Raw genomic sequence first — 27325 nt, 5'->3', positions numbered from 1 at the left:
ATCGTCCCCTTGGCTCCGTCAACTCTATTACCATCCTACCAACAAATATGTAAGACAAATTGAGTTGCATACACCCAATACCCATCACAATTATGGGAGGCCCAATAAGAAAATGAGTCATTCGGTGGAATAATTGGAAATGTGCCTTGCCTGGTCTCTCCGGTCTCCCAGAGGGCTTTGCTCATTTGTGGAGGCACGCTAGGCTGGCTAATTCCAGCACTAATCACTGACAAACTGCAGCATCAGGCCCTTCCTACTCCTACTGGAGCAGAGAGAACAGGATTGTTTGGGAAAAGTTAGAGGAATTGCTTTATGCAGGTTTGGCATGGCTGCTTATTAGGTTGCAAGTGTTATCCCCCAAAAGTAAAAAAAAAAAAAACTCCACTACAATAAAACATTTAATCACCAACAAAATCTGCATTTGTTCATTTCTCCAATAAGTCAGCAGGCATAAATCTTGGTATTTATTCACAGAAAGAGACATTTAAAAGGGGATCATAGAAACAAGTTGGCAAAAATGTAGTTTTTCCTGACAGTATCAAAATGTGTAGAGAAAGCAGTCTCTTCAAGCCTTTGAAGCAGAGTCCAAACCAGTCAGGTCCAGTCTGAACTAACCTTGAGACTGATACTGTCCATAAGCTTTTAGAGGAGCAGGACTGGACCAGAGGAAGAGGTATATTGTGTTTATCTCCTGGGTTCTGTCCACTCTCCTGCTCGCTCAGTGCATGTCACTCCCGCACCGCACTTTCAGCAAACGAGTTCTTCCCGAATAGTGAGCGATACAACTCAGTCCTACACAAACAAAAATCAAAGTTTAAACACTACTTTTTTTTCAAGAACAATAATCATGGTAAAAGTATTATCAAACCTGGCTGTCACCAACAGACTGAACAGTTGAATGTGACTAAAGTGGAAATCAATGGGTGAGAGAGGGATGGAGAGGGGGGAGAGAAAGAAAGGGAGGATATGGGGAAGAGAAAGAAAGGGAGGAGAGGTTTCGATTCATCGGGAGAAGGAATAATTCCACATTCATGCGTCTCAACGACTTGACGGCACTTGAGAGACAATGCCAGTGACCCAGTTGCAGGATTCCAATTAGGGGGGTAATATGCAACAGTCCAGATGAGAGGAGAGACAAAGAGGGGTCTTTATGGAGCCCAGGGCCTTCTGATTACTGCGTGAACACAAGTGCCTGTCACTCTGTCTGGGGCTGGCCTGCCGATGACAAAGAGCAGACAAACACACAGCCAGGCAAGGATGGAATCAGAGGCCCCAGCTGCTCTGAACTGGACTGCCTTCCTGGAGACTCATCTCCCCTAACCAGCTCAGTCATTTCAATCAGTCAAAATGTTCCAGTCCAAGTGGCTCTACTCAGACAGACAGATAAATACGGCCTAATTTTGAGACGGGGCTGGTTTAGTTTGTGTCCGACTATCTGCACATACAATTATTTTCTACATCCATAAAACATGTTCAGGGCATACATGCAAATGTACAGCAGGTGAAGCCTGTGTGTCTGTGCATTATGAAACAGACACTAGATGGCGGTATGTGATGTCTCAGTTAATTGTGTTGAGATTATTAAAAAGAGTCAAGGGAGTCAGTTGGCCTGCACTGGTCTTGTCTGAGTGCAGCCAGTCATGTTAAGACTGCTTGTGGGTCCACTTCAATGGGATAGGACAACAGCCAAAGCTCCCACACTGCACTGCTCCGTTTACTGCAGTGGACAACCATACCGATTAAAATCTATTACAAAACTGGGTCCACTACAGTATAACCAGTCAGTGCAGGTTCCCTGTTCCTGTGTAATGTGTTGAGTTAAAGAGGGGCCTTGTGTTGCTCTCAAGGGGCAGCCAGCCTGTATCCAGCCACAGGAGGGACTTAATCCCCAATCCCCATTTGAAATGCGCCACCAGGGTCAAGGAATACAATACACTCTGATCATCACCACGTAATGCATACATTCTCATTCTGCCTGAGCTCGGTAAACATCGGGTGGGGAATACTGAGGAGGACCGGGATAACGGGGGCAGAAAACCCAGGCTGATATAGGACTGACCGTCTCTGTGTGCGCAATGGACAGAAGACAAGAGACAACAAGGGAGCTGAAGTGTGTGTTGAAGGTGCAGCCTGCCTAAAAATGTAATATCCTATATGTCACATGCCGATGCAGAAATGTGCCATGATGAATGTCTCAATACCTTCTAGAGGTCTTAAATGTGCCTGTCATGTATGCATGATACATGCATGTGTGCGCACATGTATGTTGTCCCTGTGTGCCAGCCCCCCCCCCCCCCCCCCCCCCCCGACATTAACATTCATGGAGCCAGTGGAGCATGGCGGGCTGCGTCCGTAAAGCCAGCGCAGCGGTAGAGGAGAGCGAGGATGGGACGGGAGGGGAGGTATAGAGGGTGAGGGGGGGGGTGGGCTGTGCTAGGGCATTCAATCCCAAAGGTCAGCCAGTGTGGCTCTCTGGGAAAGGTCAACGGCCAGCCTGATGCAACGGCCATACATCACCATTATTACTGTAGGCCATTGATTGCTATGGAAATGAGGTGGGAGGTACACGCGGCAGGGCTGGGGAAGGGCAGCCCTTTGTGCAGTCATTACAGTGTTTAGAATGCCTGTCGTCTCACAGCCAACACAACACACGGCCTCCGCTACTCCACCTGCAGTATATACTGGAAGAGTACAGATAAGAGGGAGAGAGGCAGAGGACGCGCCTAGCCATTTACTGTCCCCTCCGTCTCAGGTGTGCGCTGAGAATCAATATGGGCCCACTAGCATGTGGAAACTGCGACACTCATTCTATGTCCTTTGTAAACTCACCTATAATAAGACAGTAAGCAGCCTACACATTACAACTGAAGAACCTGTTTATCTCATTTAGAAATCCCACCAACACTCACCGGCCAACTACAGAAGGTGGCAGATAATAGTACAGGGGGAACAATGCAGGTGTAAGAGCAGGCAAGCAAAGCAGGGCACAGGGATTTATGAGAGGGTAGCTGTCCAGGGGACAGTCATTTCAGTTGTATGGCTGTGACAGGAGAATAGAACACTGAGACCTGTGAATAACAGCCCCAAGATAAAGGAGGAGGTGATGGTTTGAAGAACAGGTCAATATTGCCATGCCGGTGGTGAAGTGCGCTGCCTTTACGCCTGTGATGCGTCAACAACAAGGTGCTCACCGTGCGCCATCATTCATGGAGGTGTGGTCGATGGGGGCCATGAAGTTCAACAGCTTACTGTGGACGTGGAACCTAGACAGACACACGAAAGCACACATACACAAACACCATCAGAAATAGAGCACACACACATTCAATTATGTAACTGTGGTTTGTCCATTAATACATGTGAGTGTGAGTGTTTGAGTCCATTTGTTTGTGCTGTGTGCCTGTGTGTATAAGATAAACAGAGAGAAAAACAATGGGTACAAAAGGCCCCAAATAAAAGGCTGACCTTTCCACTTGGAATAAATGGAGAAAACAAAACGCTGTAATTGCAATTCTTCCACCGGCAAATAGTTTTATATGTATAAATACAAATTATCAATTTGAGTCCTCAAATATTTAATCAGGCCACATGGAAATGTAATTTACATTAACAGAGGGGGACATTTTCTATAAAAAAGATAATTGAAATAACTGAAAGGACTATAGATAAACTGGCATTTAAACCAGCATCGGAGGAAGTGAAATGTATTAGGTATTTTCATAAATTCTGTCACTGGAGCCTCCCTGGACAGAGAAATAAAGAGCTTGTTCTGCAGTGGACGGTAAAAACAGACCTAATACTCCTAACTGGCATAAATGGAACAAGACGTACAGGGAAACAATGAAACTAAAATATTCTGAGAGTTTGAATGTGGAGAAAAGGAAATATTCTAGTGAACCTGGATTTCTTCACCATTTCTCCGTTCCCTCCACTCACCTGACTTTGCGGCCCTTGCTGGCCTTGGTGTCCACTTTCTTCTTGATCTTACTGCGGAGCTTCTGAATGGCCAGCCATTGTCTACAAGAATAGGAGAGGCGAGGTGAGGGCCCCGATCAGAAAAACCCTAGAGGGGTAACCCCACATCCTAGCACCACACAAACAGATGCATGTACACACACATCGCTCACCTGCCCATAGCCACCTGGTCGTTGGGGTCTGCAGCACTTGTCTTACGTTCAATAAGCTCTCGCAGAAGCTGAGATAAACAGAGTAAGGGGAGAGGAGGGAAAGAGCACAGAGTGGGAGACTTAGTTTCGCGTTTCAAAACAGTATTTCGTTTCGTGTGTGTAGACATCTTTATCACCCCCGTTCATTCACCAGAGCACAGAGCTCTCCCTCTCTGTCCCAGCAGCAAATCCTTTCACTTAAATCAGAACCTCTTCATCAGTGTCAGCCCAGCAGCCAATCCCAGGACCCGGGCCCAGACCTCCCAGTCTCTGCCAGAATTAACCACTGCTGAACATCAGCCTCAGTTAGCAGAGCAGCAACATGCCAGGACCCCAGAGCATCATCATCACTGGACCTCACAGTACAACATGTTAATGAGCTGTGGTGGAGAGGACAGCTCTCATTCATCATACAGTCACACAGTCCCACAGTACAGGCAGTGGTTCCACTACTCATCCATGTTCCTTTGAGTTCCCCCCCACATATAGTAACGCCATGTCATGACTAACTGGACCATTTTGTTTAAAATCAGCCACCATGCAGCCCTCTCCCTGACCCCCATCAGAAGAGAGATAATCTTCATTAATGTCCCCAATTAAGCCCCCGGCTCTCCTCTGCTAGTATGGGGCTTGGTTTTTCTGTATGGCCAGCTTCCAGGCCCTGAGACGGGTGTACACTGAGTGTTCCCCTTAGTCACAGTGAAAAGATATTTACATACACCTTAGACAAATACATTTAAACTCTGTTTTTCACAATTCCTGACATTTAAACCTAGTAAAAATTCCTTGTCTTAGGTCAGTTAGGATCACCACTATTTTAAGAATGTGAAATGTCAGAATAATAGTAGAGAGAATGATGCATTTCATCCATCACATTCCCAGTGGGTCAGAAGTTTACATACACTCAATTAGTATTTGGTAGCATTGCCTTGTAACTTGTGTCAAACATTTTGAGTAGCCTTTCACGAGCTTTCCACAATAAGTTGGGTGAATTTTGTCTCATTCCTCCTGACAGAGCTGGTGTAACTGAGTCAGGTTTGTAGGCCTCCTTGCGCGCACACGCTTTTTCAGTTCTGCCCACAAATTTTCTATGGGATTGAAGTCAGGGCTTTGTGATGGCCACTCCAATACCTTTACTTTGTTGTCCTTAAGCCATTTTGCCACAACTTTGGAAGTATGCTTGGGGTCATTGTCCATTTGGAAGACCCATTTGCAACCAAGCTTTAACTTCCTGACTGATGTCTTGAGATGTTGCTTCAATATATCCACAAATTCCTCTACCTCATGATGCCATCTATTTTGTGAAGTGCACCAATCCCTCCTGCAGCAAAGCACCCCCACAACATGATGCTGCCACCCCCGTGCCTCACAGTTGGGATGGTGTTCTTTGGCTTGCAAGCCTCCCCCTTTTCCTCCACACGATGGTTATTACGGCCAAACAGTTCTATTTTTGTTTCATCAGACCTGAGGATATTTCTCCAAAAAGTACAATATTTTTCGCCATGTGCAGTTGCAAACCATAGTCTGGCTTTATGGCGGTTTTGGAGCAGTGGCTTCTTCCTTGTTGATCGGCCTTTCAGGTTATGTCGTTATAGGACCTTGTTTTACTGTGGATATAGATACTTTTGTACCTGTTTCCTCCAGCATCTTCACAGGGTCCTTTGCTGTTGTTCTGGGATTGATTTGCACTTTTCGCACTAAAGCACGTTCATCTATAGGAAACAGAAGGCGTCTCCTTCCTGAGCGGTATGACGGCTGCGTGGTCCCATGGTTTTAAAACTTGCATACTACTGTTTGTACAGATGAATGTGGTACCTTCAGGTGTTCGGAAATTGCTCCCAAGGATGAACCAGATGTTTTTTTCTGAGGTCTTGGCTGATTTCTTTGATTTTCCCATGATGTCAAGCAAAGAGGCACTGAGTTTGAAGGTAGGCCTTGAAATACATCCACAGGTACACCTCCAATTGACTCAAATGATGTCAATTAGCCTATCAGAAGCTTCAACTTAGTGTATGTAAACTTCTGACCCACTGAAATCATGATACAGTGATTTATAAGTGAAATAATCTGTCTGTAAACAATTGTTGGAAGTATTACTTGTGTCATTCACAAAGTAGACGTCCTAACCGACTTGCCAAAACTACAGTTTGTTAAGAAATTTGGGGAGTGGTTGAAAAACATGTTTTACTGTCTCCAACCTAAGTGTATGTAAACTTCCGACTTCAACTGTGTACATATACACACACGTCAAAAGATTTAGAACACCTACTTATTTAACGGTTTTTAATATTTTACTATTTTCTACATTCTAGAATAATAGTGAAGACATCAAAACTATGAAATAACACATATGGAATCATGTAGTAACCAAAAACATTGTTAGACAAAATAAATATATTTTATATTTGAGATTCTTCAAATAGCCACCCTTTGCCTTGATGACAGCTTTGCACACTCTTGGCATTCTCTCAACCACCTTCAAGAGGTAGTCACCTGGAATGCATTTCTTAAGTTTGAGCCAACCAGTTGTGTTGTGACAGAGGTAGAGGTGGTATACAGAAGAGGTGGTATACAGAAGACAGCCCTATTTGGTAAAAGACCAAGTCCATATTATAGCAAGAACAGCTCAAATAAGCAAAAAAAAATGATAGTCCATCATTACTTTAAGACATGGTCAGTCAATCTGGAAAATGTTAATCAAGTGCAGTCGCAAAAACCATTAAGCACTATGAAACTGTCTCTCATGAGGACCGCCACAGGAAAGGAAGACCCGGAGTTACCTCTGCTGCAGAGGATAAGTTCATTAGAGTTACCAGCCTCAAATTGCAGCCCAAATAAATGCTTCACAGAGTTCAAGTAACAGACACATCTCAACATCAACTGTTCAGAGGAAACTGCATAAATCAGGCCTTTATGGTCAAATTTCTGTAAAGAAATCACTACTAAAGGAACCCAATAAGAAGAGGAGACTTGCTTGGGCCAAGAAACACGAGCAATGGACATTAGACCGGCGGAAATCTGTCCTTTGGTCTGATGAGTCCAAATTTGAGATTTTTGGAAATTTGAGTCTTTGTGAAACGAAGAGTAGGTGAAAGGATGATCTCGGCAAGTGTGGTTCCCACCGTGAAGCACGGAGGAGGTAGTGTGATGGTGTGGGGGTGCTTTGCTGGTGACACTGATTTATTTAGAATTCAAGTCACACAACCAGCATAGCTACCACATCATTCTGCAGCGATACGCCATCCCATCTAGTTTGCGCTTAGTGGGACTATCATTTGTTTTTCAACAGGACAATGACCCAACAGACCTCCGAGCTGTGTAAGGTCTATTTGACCAATAAGGAGAGTCATGGAGTGCTGCATCAGATGACCTGGCCTCCACAATCAACCAATTGAGATGGTTTGGGATGAGTTGGACTACAGAGTGAAGGAAAAGCGGCCAACAAGTGCTCAGCATATGTGGGAACTCCTTCAAGACTGTTAGAAAAGCATTCCATGCCAAGAGTGCGCAAAGCTGTCATCAAGGCAAAGGGTGGCTATTTGAAGAATCTCAAATATCTTTTGATTTGTTTAACACTTTTTTGGTTACTACATGATTCCTTAGGTGTTATTTCAGTTTTGATGTCTTCACTATTATTCTACAATGTAGAAAATACCAAAATAATTAAGAAAAACCCTTGACTGAGTAGGTGTCCCAACTTTTGACTGGTACTGTATATTTAAGCAATACGGTACGAGGCGGTGTTGTATATGGCCAATATACCATGGCTAAGGGCCGTTCTTGTGCGCAACACGGAGCTCCTGGATACCGCCCTTAACCGTGGTATATTGCCCATGTACCACAAATCTCAGAGGTGCCTTATTGCTATTATAAACTGGTTACCAACGTAATTAGAACAGTAAAAATACATGTTTTGTCATATCCGTGGTATGCGCTCTGATCTACCACAGCTGTCAGCCAATCAGCATTCAGGGCTTGAACCATCCAGTTTTTAATACATCTTGTTTCCTCATCCTTGGTCAGGACATAGGTTAGGAATATGCATATCTTGCAGTTCCTTAGTGAATGTAACTGTTAAAGCTCCATTGGCGCTACATAATGACTCTAATCCAGTGTGAGTGATTGCTCTGTTCACAGATATGGTTAATGACTACGCCTCCGTTGTACTGAGCAGTGTGGAGAGTCCTTATACAGGAGTCAGCATCACACAGACAGACAGACAGACACGCGCACACACACACAATGGTGATTTATGGCATGCACAAAGTTGCTGACTAAAAAAAGTTTAGGTAAATGCAAACATCAGTCCAGCTCCTGCCGTGAGAGGTTAGCCACATTAGAATACAGGTATTACTGGAGCATGGAGGGCTAAGTCCACCGGGAACGGCTCCGAGCTGCACTTCCGGAGCCTTCGGACTGGGGAGACTGAGCGGACGGGGCGGTGTCTTCTGAAGGACAAAACTACAATAACAAGGGCAGTCCCTGTGCTTCACCCCACACAACGTAGTGCCACCCTATAGCTTGGAGTATCGTGGCAAGCCAGACTCACAACAACATGTGTAGAGGCGCACTTTACCAAGATCACAGCAGGTCGAATTCTGATGCTGCCTATCTCCTGCACAATAGTCTCTGTCCACTTTAATAAGACAATAAAACATTTTCGGAATGGTTCAGTCCTTGAGTGTAGGAGAATGTTTCATGCAGAAGGGCTGATAATTACCTGGTGATAGAAATCATCATCATCAAAGATCTCCTCGTCCAGGTCTTTCAGATGCGTATTGGCTTTCAGCACCTGCTCTGTCCCCTAAGAGAGAAACAGAGGAGATAAGAGAGAGCAAAGGGATGAGAGAGAGAGGGGGAGGATGGGTGAGAGCCAGGGAGAGGGGGGGGGGGGGAGAGAAAGCTCTCTGTCATGTAGCGTTGTGCAGGAGGTGAAGCCATAAACTCCAGATGTAACACCCCAGATAAACAGGCTGCTCTCCAGATAAAGTGGCACCTCTGGAGGAGGGAGAGGGATGGCTGAGCCGCGCGAGGCCCTAATCTAAAACTGCTGAAACAACCCCTCTCTCTCCCGTAATATATTAACCAACCTGCAAATGCTCCTCGCTTTGAATCATTTTGGGCCGCGACACTGCCTACATTTCAGGTTAGTATAGTTCAGTTGCTGGCTAGATTCAATTAAGATACAGAGATAAATGTATCCCAGTCAGTTAATGCTGTAACAGCTTAATACAATTAGCTGGAAGGAATCTGACTGGGGGGGGGGTATCATGGTGACAGACTCCACCAACCAGAGCAGCAACCTGAACTATAGAGCTTCTTGTACAGTTGACCTAAGGGGTGTTCTCGCTAGTACGGATACCAGCAGTCAAAAGAACGACACTTGGCTACATACACTATCTGGTTGCCTTCGCAACATGTTTTAAAAAATATATATATATTTTACCGCTATTTTACCCGGTAAGTTGACTGAGAACACGTTCTCATTTACAGCAACGACCTGGGGAATAGTTAGTGGAGAGGAGGAGATGATTGAGCCAATTGTAAGCTGGGGATGATTCGGTGACCGCGGTGGTATGAGGGCCAGATTGGGAATTTAGCCAGGACACCAGGGTTAACACCCCTACTCTTACGATAAGTGCCATGGGATCTGTAATGACCTCAGAGAGTCAGGACATCCATTTAACGTCCCATCCGAAAGACGGCACCCTACACAGGGCAATGTCCCCAATCACTGCCCTGGGGCATTGGGATATTTTTTAGACCAGAGGAAAGAGTGCCTCCTGCTGGCCCAGCAACACCACTTCCAGCAGCATGTGGTCTCCCATCCAGGGACTGACCAGGACCAACCCTGCTTAGCTTCAGAAGCAAACCAGCAGTGGGATGCAGGGTGGTATGCTGCTGGCAAATGTTACCTATCCTACATAACCCTCCCTCCTCCACTCCAGTCTCACCTCTCCCTCTGCAGTGGTGGTCTCAGGTACAGGGGCAGTGGCCTCTAGCTTGCCCAGGACTCTATACTCAGAGCGTCTGGTCTGGGTGCGTCTCAACAGCCTGTCCTTGTCCATTAGCACCTGTTCCACCTGGATCAGGATGTTTCTGTCAAATGCCCCAAAACCCTGAGAGAAGAAGAGTCAGAAACAAGACCGTAACACAGTTACAACATCACTACCCTATGCAGAAAAAGGAAGAGCATTCGATTATTCCTAATGCAGTATGTCTAGTGAAAACACCGGAACAATGAAGGGGAAAAAATGACAATATGAAGTCTGGTTTTTAATTGGCATGTTAGCCCTTGGTTTATGAGAGCTATGAAATTTGAGTGCTGAAGTGTGCTTAGGGACGGATGGTGCCATTATGCACAGTGCATGCAGATGGAGAACACACACTGCAGTGCAGACTGGTTAGGTGATAAGAGCTAAGCTCTGTGCAGCTGGTGCATGTGGACGTGTGTCCTTGCTTGGTGCAAATGAGTGTGTGTGTGTGTGGGGGGCGGAGGGGGACCTTGCTGCTCTTTCCCATGGTCAGCTGGGTCTTGTCGTGCCATTTTTGCAGCGTGGCATCGCGGTATGGCTGGAAGTCAGCGAAGCGCTTGGCCATGAAGTCTGGGTACTCTGCCATCTCCAGCTTCCGTTTGGGATGACCTGTCTGTTCCACTGCTTCCTTCACTTCCTCTTCATCATCACTGTGAATCTCCTCCTCACTATATTACAGAACAACAACAACAATACTCAACCATCAATTCTAAAGCCATAAGGAGGCTGAATTCAAGGGCATTTCAGAGAAATATTGCATCCTATTCACGTTAATCAGGACAGTGTTTCATGTGGCAGAGCACTTCATGTTCCGTCTGTGGACGTGGAGGAGAGGCCATGCTGACCTGTGCGCTCCCCAGGTGTTGCCCAGGGAGATGGGCCTGGTGTCTGGGTTCTGATGGAGCAGCTGGTCCTGTAGCTCCAGTAGAGACCTCTGGAGAGCCTTCAGGGCTTTGTGACCTTACAGAACATCATAGAGAGAACATGCTGACAGGACCTTATAAACTAACAGAGCGATATGGGAACCAAGAGGGTAGAGTGAAGCAGACATGTTATGAACATAGTGTGGTCTGAGGTGAAGTTTACATGGGTCTTTATGAATTTGGGAAGCATCAGTTAACTGTGAAAGTCAATTCCTCAATATTAGCCCCAAAAATGTGTAGAAATACACTGAAGTTATGCCACATAACTTCACTTGTCCAACAGATCTATAAAATATTGCCCCCAAGCAGGACTGATTAAAATCTTTTGGAGCAGTTCCGCCTCAGCTTTTGTTAGTCCACATCTTGTCAACATCCACTAAAACAAATTTTCGAGACTTTGCCCTCCAAATCACAGGGCGTAGGAAAAGAAAGGAGGTGGGGAACACTTATGATTCTGTCCTCTTCAACTTTAATCAAAAGTACACTGGCACGCCAGAGCCCCCTCCCTCCCTTTCATAATAATGGGCCGCTAAAAATTCAGGAGGCAGGATCCACATCAATCACTCGCCAGATTTGAGTCCAATGCAATAAATATGCAAATGAGGAGAAGCCAATGTCTCGTAGCTTTGAGATCAGCGCGTGAAGGGAAAAAAAGAGAAAAACTGTATTAATTGCCCATGGCCAGCGGAATCCTACTACTGTAGGCATTGATTATAAAATTGTATGAGTGATTTGAGGGAGGTGGAATACCACCATGCCTTGAGCAAAAAATAGTATTAGAAGAATCAGGCCAAATCGGTCAGGTTTAAACAATAATGAGAGAAAGGAAAACTAGCTTTCACATATGATTCCACTGTGGAAACCAGAAGGATTAAGATATTTCTTACAGCAAAAGAGTGGAAATGTTATTTTGTTATTGCAATCTTCTTGTAGAAATGTTCTCACGGACAGCCTAGCCTATTACTAGACAAATAGTTGGAATTATTTTCTACCCACTAATTACTACAACAATAACACTAGCACCAACCTTGTCCATTATGATTAAAAATTCATGTTTCAAATGCCATTGCATTTAAAGTAACTTATTTTACGCACTCATGATCATTGCATATGCAGGCAAGCGATACAAATGTTCTACATTGTGTCTGGGAGATAACATGCCTAGACAAAACATTCAGTATTATGCCCACATCATTTACAGGGTTGTAAACTTTATTTGTAATGCATGTTATTGTCCTTTGCCATTTACTTTTTATTCAATTTTCCCCTGGAGAACAATAAAGTTAAATTCATTTCATATTGGTGATAGCTGTAAAATAAAAATGGAATGTTTAAAATGCAAGCAGAAACAAAAGCACTCACTATTCTTCAACGCTCCAGCAAACTCTGCTCCGCCCCTCTTCTTGAACTCTGGGAAGGTATGTGGTTGTGGCAGCTTATTGGCTGTCAAAAGAACTTTCTGCATTTTAATTCGCCCCTCAAGTAGCTGGTCCCAAAGAGCTGTGGAGATTTAATAAAATAAATGACATGGTTGTCTACTGAGAAAAGGAGGTGATAAAATGTGCTTAAAGGTATAGTTTACCTTGACTTGTCAGAGTTCCAGTGGTGTTGGATAGTCATAGCCAGCTATCTAACATAGCATCCCTCTGTTTGAGCCAGGTGTTTGAATAGGCAAAACTAGCTCATGGTGAGAACCATGAGCCTCCTAGGTTTTGTAGTGATGTCAATGTACCCAGAGGAGGACTGAAGCTAGCTGTCCTCCGGCTATACCATGGTGCTACCCTACAGTGCTGCTGAGGCTACTGTAGACTTTTTTGCAACATAGTGTGTTTTAATCAATTATTTGGTGACATGTGAATATATTTAGTATAGTTTAATCTAAAAAGGATAACTTGAATGTTTTACTATTTTTATTTTTTTATGAAATTCACTGAGGATGGTCCTCCCCTTCCTCCTCTGAGGAGCCTTCACTGGCATATAATCACAAATACATACCAAGTTGATCTTTCACAGCTTTCCCTTTCTCCACCTCTTCATCCACTTTCTCTTTAGAGAATGTCATCACAGCTCCCACATCGTCAGCTTCAATCTCCTCCTCTTCACTCTCTCCATCCTCATCACCACTTTCTTCATCATCATCATCATCATCATCATCATCGCTCTCTCCAAGATCATCCATTCCCTCTGTTAGCTTATGGAAGTCTGTCACTGAGGGAAGTGTGATGTCAGTCTCCTTCAGCTTAGACACCAAGCTTTTCATTTTAGCGATGTCATTCTCAATCTCTTCATCATCATCTCCATCTTCAGCCTCTCCATCCTCCAGATCAGCATCGTCATTATCTTCCTCCTCCTCCTCTTCGTTTTCATCATCATCATCATCATCATCATCGTCATCATCCTCTCCTAAAAAGCCACATTAAATTTGAATGACAACACCAGGATTCAATTTTAGATTTGAAGTAAACTAAGAAAAAAAAATGTAGCAATTCTAACTAATGGAGGCAGATAAGGTTGTCGATGGCCTTCCACTCAGCACCTGAATAACAGTGCGGATGCCGTGTACACAACATCCTAAATGCTGTAATCAGTTGTCTTCAAGGTTTAAATTGATTGCTGCATGGCCCCGTGTTTGACTTGCAAATCTCTGCCTTAATCAAGGCATTTTGTTTGGATAAACAGGGATTAGCTTGATTAAAAACAAAGCTATTCCTCCACTGAATAACCCAAAAAAACAGACCACTAGTAGATGTAGGCCTAAGCTATTATACGGTAATAAAATGTCTACACTTGATATGACCATGCACAGCTGAGCATAGAATAGAACTGGACTTGATTCAATTGTAAATAAGGAACCTACATCATTCCATTAAATCTATGGTCTCCTGTTCGCCAGCAATTTGCCTTGTGGTACTAATCTAGGAGACATTACAACATTATAGAGTCCAGTGTGGCATGAGGCATATTTATTTCTATACTGAACAAAAATATAAAACGCAAGTTGGTCCCATGTTAAATGAGCTGACATAAAAGATCCCCGAAAATGTTCCATACGCACACAAAAAGCGTATCTCTCTCAAAATGTTGTGCACAAATTTGTTTACGTCCCTGTTAGTGAGGATTTCTCCTTTGTCAAGATAATCCATCCGCCTAACAGATGTGGCATATCAAGAAGCTTATTAAACAGCATGATCATTGCACAAGTGCACATTGTGCTGGGGACAATAAAAGGCCACTAACGTGTGCAGTTTTTTTCACACAACACAAAAGCACAGATGTTTCGAGTTGAGGGAGCGTGCAATTGGCATGCTGACTGCAGGAATGTCCACCAGAGCTGTTGCCAGATAATTTAATGTTAATTTCTCTACCATAAGCTGCCACCAATGCCGTTTTAGAGAATTTGGCTGTACTTCTAACCGGCCTCACAACCGCAGACCACATGTAACCACGGCAGCCCAGGACCTCCACATCCGGCTTCTTCACCTGCGGGATCGTCTGAGACCAGCCATCCAGACAGCTGATGAAACTGTGGAGCATCTCTGTCTGTAATAAAGCACTTTTGTGGGGAAAAACTCATTCTGATTGGCTGGGACTGGATCCCAAGTGGGTGGGCATGGCTCCCAAGTGGGTGGGCCTATGCCCTCCCAGACCCGCCCATGGCTGCACCCCTGCACAGTCATGTGAAATCCATAGATTTGAGCCTATTGAATTTATTTCAACTGAATGATTTCCTTATATGAACTGTAACTCAGTAAAATCGTTAATTGTTGCATGTTGAGTTTATATTTTTGTTCAGTATCGTTCATTTTGAACCAAATGGTGGTCAGTTACATATTGTAAAAGTGCCCCTTACAGAACCACAAGAGGGCAGAATTCTACAAGTGACAATTTTCAAATGCAGTGCCAATAAATAAATACACCCTACCTTCCCCCATCCTAAAAGGTAATCATGTATCTGATTGACTAAGTAAAATGAATGTTACTACACTTTTGCTTTTTCCAAGACAACTTTGTCAGATCGACAATTGGGCTAATTCCATGGATAGAAGGAAAAAGGATGCATTTCAAGTACCCAAACCACAGCTCTCTGTCAACTTTCTTGACAGGTTCTTTATTTATTTTCACCCATGGTCAGCTGCATTGACTATCCTACATATATGTTTAACATTATTATAAATTACACATTCATGTTCGTACTCACCAGACCCTTCCATCTCCTTCAGCAGGTTTTTACGAGATATTGCCTTGCCCAGGTACCGTTTGTCTGTCTCTTCCAGCAGAGTGATAGCTTTCTTCCGGAGCCCACTCAAGGTAACCACAGCTTCTTCCTCATCATCATCACCCTCATCAAACGCTTCTACCACCTTGGCTTTCGTCTCTGGAAGGAATCAAAACAGTCAGATTGAATGACCAAGAGACAAGTGCCCATAGTCTTATCTGATCAATATACAAAGTGGCTGGCAAGTTATCAGAGCCAGCATGTTAGAGATAGGCTAACTCAGACGACTTGTCTTTAAGAGAAAGACAAGTCAAGTTGAATAACTATGACAGGATAAAGCACCTCTCCATAATGTCATGTTCATGTGTATATTGACCCGCAGCCAGGGTGAGAATACTAATCACAAGATCAAGCATAATTGCTAGCAATGAATATGAGGTTTAGAGAGAGCGATAAAAATATTAGCTAGCTAGTTACAGCCAACGTGTCGTGAAAAAAATCAACATAACTAGCTAGCAGCAACAGTAGTTGCTAGCAGGATCAGCTATTAGAATGGCGCAGTGCAGTGGCTCCCGTCCTACATTCATTGTGCTCTGTTTGAACCTTCAACAAACACATGGCTATGTGGACGGTTACCAGTTTACACTGGTGGTCATCAGAACAGGTTATGGAGAGGTTTTTGGTAAATTGGTGATTTCAGTGTGCTAGCTTGCTTGCTAACTGTCTAGCTTGCATGCAGTTGCCACGCGCCTACCTGGCGTGTGTGTAATGACTTTATACATAAAAACGGAAACAGTGTCTTCAAATCGAAAGCAAAATATACCTGTTAAACATGACAAACAGTGCAATATACCTTCATCGTGATCGTCCTCTGGATCTGCGAACTTGGGCAAAGGATTTAATAAATCCTCGAGCTGTTGTGATATGTGGCCAGCCATCGTTCAATGTACTCACTCACAACTCACACATGTTACGCTCACGTCATCAAGACGCGACTCGCAGATAGAAATAGAATAATAGAACTGCTACAGCGCAACTTCAATCAAGCAGAGGTTGTTTTTTAGTCTACGGAATATGGATTACTGAAATAATTAAGATAATGCAGTGTGGATGACTAATATCCGACTTAATTGTAGTTAAACACCGTAAACCCTGTAGGTAAAGTATAACATCTACTAAATGGTAAATACATAATCGACTTTCTATATGTTGAGGTAGCCCTACTTCTATAATTACAGTGCCACCGCCGCCGCCACAGGGTTGTGACTGACAATATTTGCTGTCAATTCATACATGTAGGACCTAATTATCATGTTAAAAATGTAAATACTGCATTTGGTGCATTTGAGAAACAAACAAAATAGATATCACAGTTTCTTAATTTACAGTAGCCTACAACTTCCGTAATGCAAGGCATCTCTACAAACCCAGATGCCGCTTATTGAGTCCTGTATCTTCTCAAACGATCTGATGTCAATTTATCTGTTGATGGAGAGCTGAGCAGCAGCGGAGATGTCGATGTGGCCCTCTGTGTACTGTAGTCTAATCAGTGAGTGGATTATGGCCCACTCTGCACACTGGTTGAATCAACGTTGTTTCCACATTGAATAGAAGTTGAATTGACGTCTGTGCCCAGTGGACTAGGTCTACTGGGCTTTTTATTTAGGAAAAAATATAGTTTTTTACTTCAAGAAAGAAAATACATTGTTGCAACCACATGTTTTACATTATTGGACTATGGTGATATTCTGTACATGAATCCCCGGACGCTGAAAACGTGGATGTTGATTAAGGCAGCCCCACGCACCTCTCTGATTCAGAGGGGTTGGGTTAAATGCGGAAAACACATTTCAGTTGAAGGCATTCAGTTGTACAACTGACTAGGTATCTCCCTTTCTTACCTGCACACACTAGACACACTTTACCATGTGTAACCAACATTTGGGCTTGTTCGAAATTGCAGCCAACAGTGTAGGCAGCTGCCGACTGACTTACTCATTATTAGTTGTAGATCAGTGTGTCAATCACAATTTACCCATGATACATTACAGTTTTGATGCTCTCGAATATGGCCAATTCCTCTTAAACATCACTATACCTTATATCAGTTAGCAGGATAGCCATCCTTAAAGGGGATGTGCAGTCAATAATGTGATTTCCTGTTTTTTTATGATATTTCCACACTATAAGGTATAATGCCCTTTTTGTGTAAGAGCTGTTCAGATGGGATGGAACTTTTGGCCCATATCATGACATCACAGTGTTATCTGATTATAATAGACCAATGACTGTTCACCTGGGTAAGAGGGTTGGCTCTAGACCATCCTATCAGCCTGTGCATGTACAGTGCTTTTGGAACTCTTGACTTTTTCCACATTTTGTTACATTACAGCCTAATTCTAAAATGGATTACATTTTTTTAAATCATTGTCAATCTACACACATAACAACAAAGCGAAAACATGTTTTTAGAAATTGTTGAACATTTAAAAATAAAAAAAACAGAAATACCTTATTTACATAAGTATTCAGACCCTTTGCTATGAGACTCGAAATTGAGCTCGGGTGCATCCTGTTTCCATTGATCATCCTCGAGACATTTCTACAACTTGATTGGAGTCCACCTGTGGTAAATTAAATTGATTGGACATGATTTGGAAAAGCACACACCTGTCTATATAAAGTCCCATAACTGACAGTGCATGTCAGAGCAAAAACCAAGCCATGAGGTCGAAGGAATTGTCCATACAGCTCTGAGACAGGATTGTGTAGAGTAAACAGATCTGAGGAAGGGTACCAAAAAGGTTCTGCAGTATTGGAGGTCCCCAGGAACACAGTGGCCTCCATCATTCTTAAATAAAAGAAGTTTGAAACCACCCGGCCAAACTGAGCAATCGGGGGAGAAGGTTCTTTGTCAGGGGGTTGACCACGAGCCCGATGGTCACTCTGACAGAGCTCCAGAGTTAATCTGTGGAGATGGGAGAATCTTCCAGAAGGACGACCATCTCTGCAGCACTCCACCAATCAGGCCTTTATGATAGAGTGGCCAGATAGATGATACTCCTCAGTTAAAGACACATTACAGTCTGCTTGGAGTTTGCCAAAAGGCACTTACAGGACTCTCAGACCATAAGAAACAAGATTCTCTGGTCTGATGAAACCAAGATTGAACTCTTTGGCCTGAATGCCAACTGTCACGTCTGGAGGAAACCTGGCACCATCCCTATGGTGAAGCATAGTGGTGGCAGCATCATGCTGTGGGGATGTTTTCAGTGGCAAGGACTGGGAGACAAGTCAGGATCGAGGGAAGATGAACGGAGCAAATATAGAGATCTTTGATGAATACCTGCTCCAGAGAGCTCAGGACCTCAAACGGGGCAAAAGTTTACCTTCCAATTGGACAATGACCATAAGCACACAGCCAAGACAATGCAGGAGTGGCTTCGAGACAAGTCTCTGAATGTCCTTGAGTGGCCCAGCCAGAGCCCAGACTTGAACCCGATCGAACATTTCTGGAGAGACCAGAAAATAACTGTGCAGCGACACTTCCGATCCAACCTGACAGGGCTTGAGAGGATCTGCAGAGAATAATGGAAGAAACTCCCCAAATACAGGTGTGCCAAGCTTGTAGAGTCATACCCAAGAAGACTCGAGGCTGTAATCGCTGCCAAAGGTGCTTCAACAAAGTACTGAGTAAAGGGTCTGAATATTTACGTAAATGTGATATTTCATTTTTTTATTTCCAATATATTTGCAAACATTTCTAAAAACCTGTTTTTGATTTGTCATTATGGGGTATTGTGTGTAGATTGATGCAGATTTTTTTAAATCCATTTTAGAATAAGACTGTAAGGTAACAAAATGTGGAAAAAGTCAAGGTGTCTGAATACTTTCCGAATGCACTGTAAATATCTTCATATTTGTTTCCTAATGCCCACACACTCAGACTAAGCATTTCCAGGGCCAAAGGAAGCTCAGGGAAATAAATTATATAAAAAATACATTTTGGAGTTCTTTTCATGAAATTAACCCACACAGTGATTTATTAGACATACCAGTGATGATTTAAAAAAAATCAAATGACAGAACTTTAAGCCCTTTACTCACCATACCAATTCATTGGCATTACCGTCTGAGATCAAAGAACTGTGTTTTATATAATGTTTCCAACAGAAGAACTGAGTTTCCTTTAGCTTTGCTGCCCCATCACCCTGAAACCCTTAGCAAAAACACTTACAAACTGATCAATTTATTCTGATTGATGAAAGGGGGACTGCTGACCACAGATTGCACACTTTTAAACATGCACTTTTAAGTTATCCTGTGCACTTTGCACTGTTTTAACGTACATTCTTTGTAATGTTTTATGTTGTGTCTCATGTGTAAACTATATGCTGCTTACTTGGCCAGACATGTAGATGTTAAGGAGACTTCTCTGGTTGAATAAAGGATGAATCAAATATACAAATCTTTCAGTTTTTTCAACATGTTTTATTATACAGTGAATGGTCTTATATGCACTGTAGATCACATAAGCTTAGGTTTATCAGAACAATAAAATACATCATATGAGAGTTGATATTTCAAGAATATAGCAGCTGCTGGTGGCATATTTGACCATCAATGTTTAATCATTGGGACTTTCATGACACAAAATAAAGCATTTTGCACAATGGTTGTTCAATTCAGTGATCTGCATGAAGTCTTTCAACGTTAGACATCCTCATGAAAGAAAGTTCTACAATGTAACTCATTCGGTTAAAAAATGCTACTACATTTCTTGTAGTATGTTCAGCAATTGATGATACAAAGCACTTACAATATTGTGCTTTTATCCTTATTTGGCAACTGTCTATTTGTGTTTTTACATTTCTTCAAAGTAAACACAATAATACAAACTAGCACAGTGAGGAACCACGACCATAATATAAATAGAATAAATACAAAAGTTTGGTTTGTTGCTTGAAAGATGTTCTCCATCTGAATCGAGAGGTTTCAAACAATGCTGATATTCAAACCCCTGAAGTACTGTAAATATATAGGTAAACAGTTGACTGTTCTATGTCCACCTCAAACCATTGTCCATCGATTTTTAGAAGGTTGACTTCATCTTAAAATACAAGTTATTTTCTATTAAATAAAGGGTTATACAACTTTTTTAAGTTTTCCTTTTGAAGGCAAACTGTCTAGGATTTGGCAAAACACAGAAATATACAGAGAAACAAAAAAATGTATTGAGAAATAAGCACAATTACAATTACCAAAGCCATCATAAAAGCTTTTGGTCAAAAATAATTTTGATCTGATATGGAGACCCTATAAAAACAAAAGATCTGCTGAACGCTCGTACAGCATTCACCATTATATGACTGCATTGGAGTCTAGACTGTTACTGTGTGTATCTTGAAATAAAACTGCAACATCAACACAGCAGTACAGGAACTTGGAGACAGGTAATAAATTAAATGCATATACATTTAACTAACGAATGAATGAATAAATCAATAATATAAATTAAACAAGGATACTTGCTCAGGACTTAATTTGCCTCCCAAGTCAATAGTTAACCTTGGCTTCATAATGTCTTGTGGGCTACCAGACAGTGCCTTCACTCATCTCTGAGGAGGGGTGTGACAGTTGGTTGCTGTAGCCGCTGCCGTTGAGGGACAGTGATGTGAAGGGTGTGCTGGGGCCACACATCTCACTGGAGATGCTGTGCATTGACCCAGGTCCGTTGGGCTCTGGGCTAGGTGAGTCCGCTGGATGGTGAGATATGATGTCATTGAAGCACTGCACCTCACTGGATGGGTGATGCCCAGCTAGGTGATGGTCCATGCCCCCTAAAGGGGTGCCAGCGGGGCCAGAGGAGAAGCCTAGGTCCCCTGGGGTCTGGGCCTGTGACGATGGGGGACCTTGGGTGTAGTACTCAAAATTTCCTCCAGGCCCATAGTATTCACTCTGATAATCTGCAAAAATATACACCCGAATAATTATGAGAAATGCTTGTGTGGTGAAAATAAAACTATAACAAAATGTATTATACTTGTACAACGCCACGAGAATGTCATTTGAATTACAAAAAAAGTTAAACTAATACATTTCCTGTAGTATAGAGTTAGTTTGACATAATAGTGACTTGCAGGATGACAGTATTATAAAAACTTAAAACAATGACAACTATTGCCTATAATCGAAAAAAACGTATCTTATTTTTAAATGTAGCCTAATTCACACAGTATGCCTAAACCTATTGCCAAAAAAATCGATATGAAATGCATTAAAACACCTCTGAATAATGAATCATATTAGGAATTAAAACAAAGTAAAGGATTAACCTACGTGAATGGCTCTCGTAGTCAAAATTATAATCTGATCATCTTTAAACACAAAGTGATTTGGGTGGACCATGGTCAATATACAAGAACTTACCACCATAGTATGAGAAATGTCCGTTGGGGATCAGCTCCCCGGGTTCGAGTCGGTCGACCAGAGTTCTCATTCTCCTTGGACCGCGGAAAAACGCGTGCCTTCTTGCACCCAGCACGCTTAACTGCTTCATGCGCCGCTCTTTAGACCGCCGGTTTTGGAACCATACCTGCACACCACAAATAACATGAAAAGAGATGATTAAAATGAAGTTTATACGCCGGCCAAATATTTATTTTTTGCATCAAAAATGTATGCAGCTGGTCTGATGACATGTTGTGAGATGCCATTTTAATAATCATGACGTGATTAGCCTATATAGGCCTAGTATACCTATGCGGGTCCTTGGCTCACCTGTCACTGTTTAATGATCTTTAACCCTCAGTTTATCTATCGTCTGTTTCGTGAATACCACGGATTTAACAACTCAAATGACAGGATATAGGTGATTTGATAGGATAGACTTACCGATGTTGTCAACTAATGGCCTATAGGGTTTTCAGTCACAATTACCACAACCTATACTAGTCTAACAATTACAACATAATGATACCTAATGAATAGGCTAATTTCAAAATCAGAAAACAGAGTCATTTGCATTGATATGCATATAGATAGATGTCATAAAGCATCAAGAACGTCAGGAGAATGTGTGCATCTGCACCACTTTCGTGGTAACCAGTCTGCATATCTTGCCTTCTGCCATTATTGACGAAGGTGCCATTGTTAAAATCTATCTGATTTTACATGTGATATAAGCTAAAGGGAAATAGACTCTTACCTGGATTACTCTCATGTTGAGCCCTGTCTCCTGCGCCAGCTGTTCTCGGATGTGTCGGGTGGGTTTTGGCGTGGCCGCGAAAGCAGCTTTGAGGACCTCCAGTTGCTTGGCTTTGATGGTGGTTCGCGGCCCACGTCGTTTCCCCCCTACGTTCTGCTCGTCGTTTTCATTGCTGCCCACCTCTTTATCGGATAAATGTCCGATTTCCGAATCTTTACTATCATCCTGTGGGTCTTGGGAATCTGGAGATAGACTTGGGTCACTGCAAGTCGTGACTGTGAGATGAAAGAAAGACGAAATGAAATGATTTGAAATGTATTCGTATGTCTTTATACTCTTTAACAAATAGACAAAAAATAAGCGTCAAGAATACAGTATCATTATTAGGATATTATTATTATTAATATTGTTATTGTTAGAATTAGGCAATAGGCATATTAGCCAACTACTTTTAGTCCTATTATTATTGGTGGTGATGATAACATTAATGAAGAAAACAATACATTATCATTCCTATAGGCCTAATAATATTTTAGCTTTAATATTTTTCATTGTCATCAACAACACTGTTTAGATTTGTACTGTTATTGGCCCTATCCGGATGCTGTTATCATAATTATTTTCGAACTACATTTTTTTTTAAATAAATGGAATATAAAGCAATAGGAAAAATGAGAAAATAATGATTTACAAGAGGCTTCAGAAATATATGTAAATATAAACACGGGTTTGCGGTTCCTAATTGGGATGTTTTTCAAGTCATGTTATGTTCCATACCTGAGAGGAGGCTTGTGTCCTTTCCGTTGCTGTTGCTGAGATAATCCTCTTTACAAACAAACTTAAATTCATCTAGAATGTACATTTCCTCTCCGGTGGACAGCTGTTTGTTACACATCATACACGTGAAACAGTTCAGGTGAAACACTTTGCTCTTTGCCCTTCGAACCAAATCGTTGGGCGAGATCCCCTGGGCGCAACCTCCACACTTTGTGCCAAATCTCCTAAAAGAAAGAAAGCAAAAAATAAATACCATCAGCGACTTAACATTGCAGAGCAGACAGAGTAGCAGCAAAGAGCTACAGAAAAGATTAACATCAGATTACCAACTAAATGGCATCATTATTGGCTAAATTATAGATGTTTACACAAATGACATGCGTTTTTCATGACGCAAAATACCTGTATTTTCAGTATTTTTATGCTACAAATCTTCTTGATGAGATTCCAAGTGATTATAATGACATTTCAATTTCTTATGCTTTATTTTAAACGTTGATCTGGAAATTACAGGCTACACTGATGTTGGGCCTGCCTGCGAGGTAACGAAAGCCAGCCACTATATTCATTGTACGTGGGCCTTTTTCACACAGATAACCAGTTACTCAACCACCGTAAATATAAGATCCTAGTTTAGGTTTTTAGGCTAAATAAATTGTTATAAATAAATATATATATATTTTATATTTAGACCTACGTGTTGTATAACAATGATTACCTAAAACTATTATTCAAGAAAGTCCACACCGTTTATTATTAGGTTATTGAATGGAAATAATTCAAACATTCATTAAAAAAAACGTTCCATTATTGAAATACATCCTATTTAATGCTTGAAAATAACAAAGCCACACTTAACTGTTCCATTTTGCAATGTGGCCTATTTATGTAAATATATGTGTATTCAAATAGTTAACAAACGCGTGTGGACTGGAGGTCTGTGATTGCAGTGTGGGTTTTTTCAAGCTGATTTATTATTCAAATCCACTTATCACATTTTCACTAGAGTCTCAACAAACAAACGGGTGTGCGCCGACTGATTGAACTGAGGCGGGATACACTTCCGTCAAGAATCCTGGCATAATTCTCATCCCCGCTTGTCTGGCAGCCTTTCCTTGTAAACAAAGGACGATTTCCTTGAATCTGTCACAGAACATGGTGATATATGCTTATAATGTATCAGCTTTTGGTGGATCACCACACATAATCTGGGCATCCTGTCTCTGGTTTGTTAAATTTATGTCGCTCATGAGGATAGATTAAACTATCTCTAAATTGACACTAAGCATGTAACCATGTAGCAAAAACATAATCTTGCAATAGAATTTAGTAATTATAAAACTTGTATTTTACATCATCTGTTGTTCATTTGCATAGTTCTGCTTAATTGGTACCCATTAGAAGCAAAAGCTATTCCTCACAATACTGAAAGCCATGTGCCCATGTGTGCTTACCTAAAAAAGTCGTTTTTGCAGTACAGTCTCCCTTCCCGTGAAAAACATTTTTCTGTCAAATTGCATTTACAGTCACAGCACTGTACGCACTTAATGTGCCATGGTCTGTCCAGAACATTGAGTAGAAACCTGTCCAGAATAGGTCTTTCGCAGCCGGCACAGTGAACCATGTTTGGATAATTCCAGCTATTCCCAGGTTGAACGTCTTCCCTGTTTGTCCCAAATCAAAGCGATGTGTCTCCTTGGTTGCTTTGTTGATTTGGAGAATGACCTGCTCTAATCCACTCCTTCGACAATCCAGAATATGCAGCTCATCCAGACGAATCTCTTAACAATGAGTTAGCATCATCATATCCTGTGAGCTCAAATATTATTGCATTCCTCTCGCATGCACAGGACAACCATAGGCTATACAAAATAGTATCAATAAAAACAAAAACGAACAAATAATTTAACAAAGTGAATACATTTCACAAGCAAGAATGCAAACTTGAGAGCAGCAAGGCCTCCCCTTGTCCATCAAGATGAGCCGAGAGGAGCGATCGTAGGCTAATATGATTCAGTGAATCTGAACAGGCATCATGCCACTACAATTACGCACGAATACATAACTGCCACACAGCCAATGATTACTGCCAAAGCAGAAAACTACAACAAATATGATCAAATCTGTTCAATTTCTTGTAAATTCTGTAATATTCCTTCGATTCTTCGAGTATAATGCACTCTTTAGTCCAAGCTTCAGTAATATGCGTGCCTCTGAAAGCGCAAGAACTAGCCTTTATCCGAGCCTCCTGACGTCATGTTGAAACAACACCTATCAGCAGCTTGCTATTGGAGTGGCAATTACTGTGCCCTCTAAACTCTGCCGTACACTAATAGGGAACAGAGGACTATTGCCCCATATCTTTGAAACGGTCGTATTACGGTCGTATTATTTTAGAAAAGCAATTTTCCCTCGATAAAGCAAGCATATAGCATATTCCAGGTCGAAGCTAGGGTCTCCGGGTAGGATACATTTAATAAGGTACAGTAGTATTTCATGAAAACAACCGCTTTTCTTGTAGCTTAAAGTCATTTTGGCAGAGGAAACGAAGTTCGTTTTCGCCTAACAGTATTTGTAAATATCACTTAAAAGTCTATCATTATGGATAGGCTTATATAGTTTGTTTTCACGTCTTTAGAGAGGAGAGAAAGTGAATAACGCGGACGCACTAAAGTTCACAGATCAATTCATCAAACGGATATGTATATCTGACACAGAGATATTTAGATTGTTCAATTAGAAACATACGAATAAACACCGGAAATATGTGACAGACTTCTCACTTGTCTTTGAAAGGAAGGAAACCAACCCACCTCAAATGTGGCAAAAGGACAAGGCAAAACGACAGAGGTAGACTACTTTGTGTTGTCAGACTTGGAGGATAATTACATTTTATCATTACTAAAGTGGGCTATTAAACCCCACATTAAGAATTAGTTTGTATGACACTAAAAACGGACAAAAAGTTTTTTTTAAATGAATTGTCTTTATTTATGTTTCATTATATGGCTCTTAATTTCAAACACTAGCTGAATGTTTTTCACAGAATAAACCAATTTCAACCTCCAGAAATGTGCATGGTCGTTGATGACTGTATTTTGATGTCTTCAACGTGTAGGGTAGCCTACATTTTGTCTAACTAGAGTTGAATAACATAATTGTTACAACCTTGCTATCGACTATAACACATTGTTAATTATTATAGTCAATTGGGGTTATTATTTATTCACTATTTAGGTCTACTCTGTATACATTTTATTAGCCTGCATTGTTTTCCAAAATGTCTCTTTATAATACTGCATTAAAGCAACATAGCGAAAGAGTAGACTATAGGCCTGCCGCCTGAGAATAAAACTGTGGCGCCGTGACAGAAATGACAAATCATCATGACTTCATCCTCTGCAGATGAGGGGAGGGAAAGGCTCTGGAAAGTCTGAACACGAGCTTTATAGATTAATGTTTCCCTGCGCTTATTCTACATTTCTGGTGAAAGAGAAGGATCAATAATGATTATAATATAATGTCTAGCGATAGGCGCTCCCTGAAAGATATTATCGCGCAGTGGGCAATGCACTTGGGACAGTCTGCTGGGCTGGGAACCGGGAGATAGCGGATTTTCATGCCCAGACTCCCACCGGCCACAGCCCTGCGCGCTCCTGATATCTGTTGCCCAGGGAAATGTATAAACAATCAACCATGTGGACGACTGAAATTGTTGTGATATCGTCCCATTCATACTGAAATATAAATCCAGGTCTATTCTTGTAGGCCTAGCTACTCATATTTTGTATTTATTTGTATAAGCTAGTGTACGTGAGCAGCCTTTATACCTTTGTAGGCTATGGTAGGCTATAATAATGAATTAACTGGATCAAATAGCCTACAACATTTAGTGTAGTCTGCGCTAAAAGGTACGCAGTTTATCATAAGATTGAAAATAATCAGGTATGAAAACAAGCTGTAAGTAATGATGAAAATATTAATTAAATCCGTGAGGAAAA

The 27325-nt window shown here is 41.8% G+C and overlaps 2 protein-coding genes across 3 annotated transcripts; both read right to left on the bottom strand.

Annotated features, from left to right (window-relative positions):
* Positions 1–451: 451 nt before the first annotated feature.
* Positions 452–16322, bottom strand: LOC129868819 (protein AATF-like). Its single transcript, XM_055943092.1, has 12 exons — positions 16194–16322; positions 15323–15499; positions 13120–13527; positions 12487–12624; positions 11047–11161; positions 10671–10869; positions 10121–10285; positions 8887–8970; positions 4128–4195; positions 3937–4017; positions 3192–3263; positions 452–792 (listed from the first exon to the last, which is right to left on the bottom strand). Exons 1-12 carry the CDS (start codon positions 16276–16278, stop codon positions 729–731), a joined length of 1656 nt encoding a protein of 551 aa, XP_055799067.1. The 5' UTR covers positions 16279–16322; the 3' UTR covers positions 452–728.
* Positions 16323–19810: 3488 nt separating this feature from the next.
* LOC129868817 (LIM/homeobox protein Lhx1-like) lies at positions 19811–25552 on the bottom strand. Of its 2 annotated transcripts, none has more exons than XM_055943076.1 (5): positions 24779–25552; positions 23325–23548; positions 22548–22822; positions 21770–21935; positions 19811–21306 (listed from the first exon to the last, which is right to left on the bottom strand). In XM_055943076.1, the coding sequence occupies exons 1-5, from the start codon at positions 24946–24948 to the stop codon at positions 20933–20935; spliced, it is 1209 nt and encodes a 402-aa protein (XP_055799051.1). In that variant the 5' UTR covers positions 24949–25552; the 3' UTR covers positions 19811–20932. The 2 variants fall into 2 exon arrangements, with proteins under 2 accessions (XP_055799051.1, XP_055799053.1); XM_055943078.1 differs by having other exon boundaries at positions 22548–22789.
* Positions 25553–27325: the final 1773 nt, after the last annotated feature.

Source organism: Salvelinus fontinalis, chromosome 13, assembly GCF_029448725.1.
Source record: "Salvelinus fontinalis isolate EN_2023a chromosome 13, ASM2944872v1, whole genome shotgun sequence".
NCBI lineage: Eukaryota > Metazoa > Chordata > Actinopteri > Salmoniformes > Salmonidae > Salvelinus > Salvelinus fontinalis.
The sequence above is the reverse complement of the archived record's forward strand: the minus strand, read 5'-3'. Positions and strand labels throughout refer to the sequence as shown.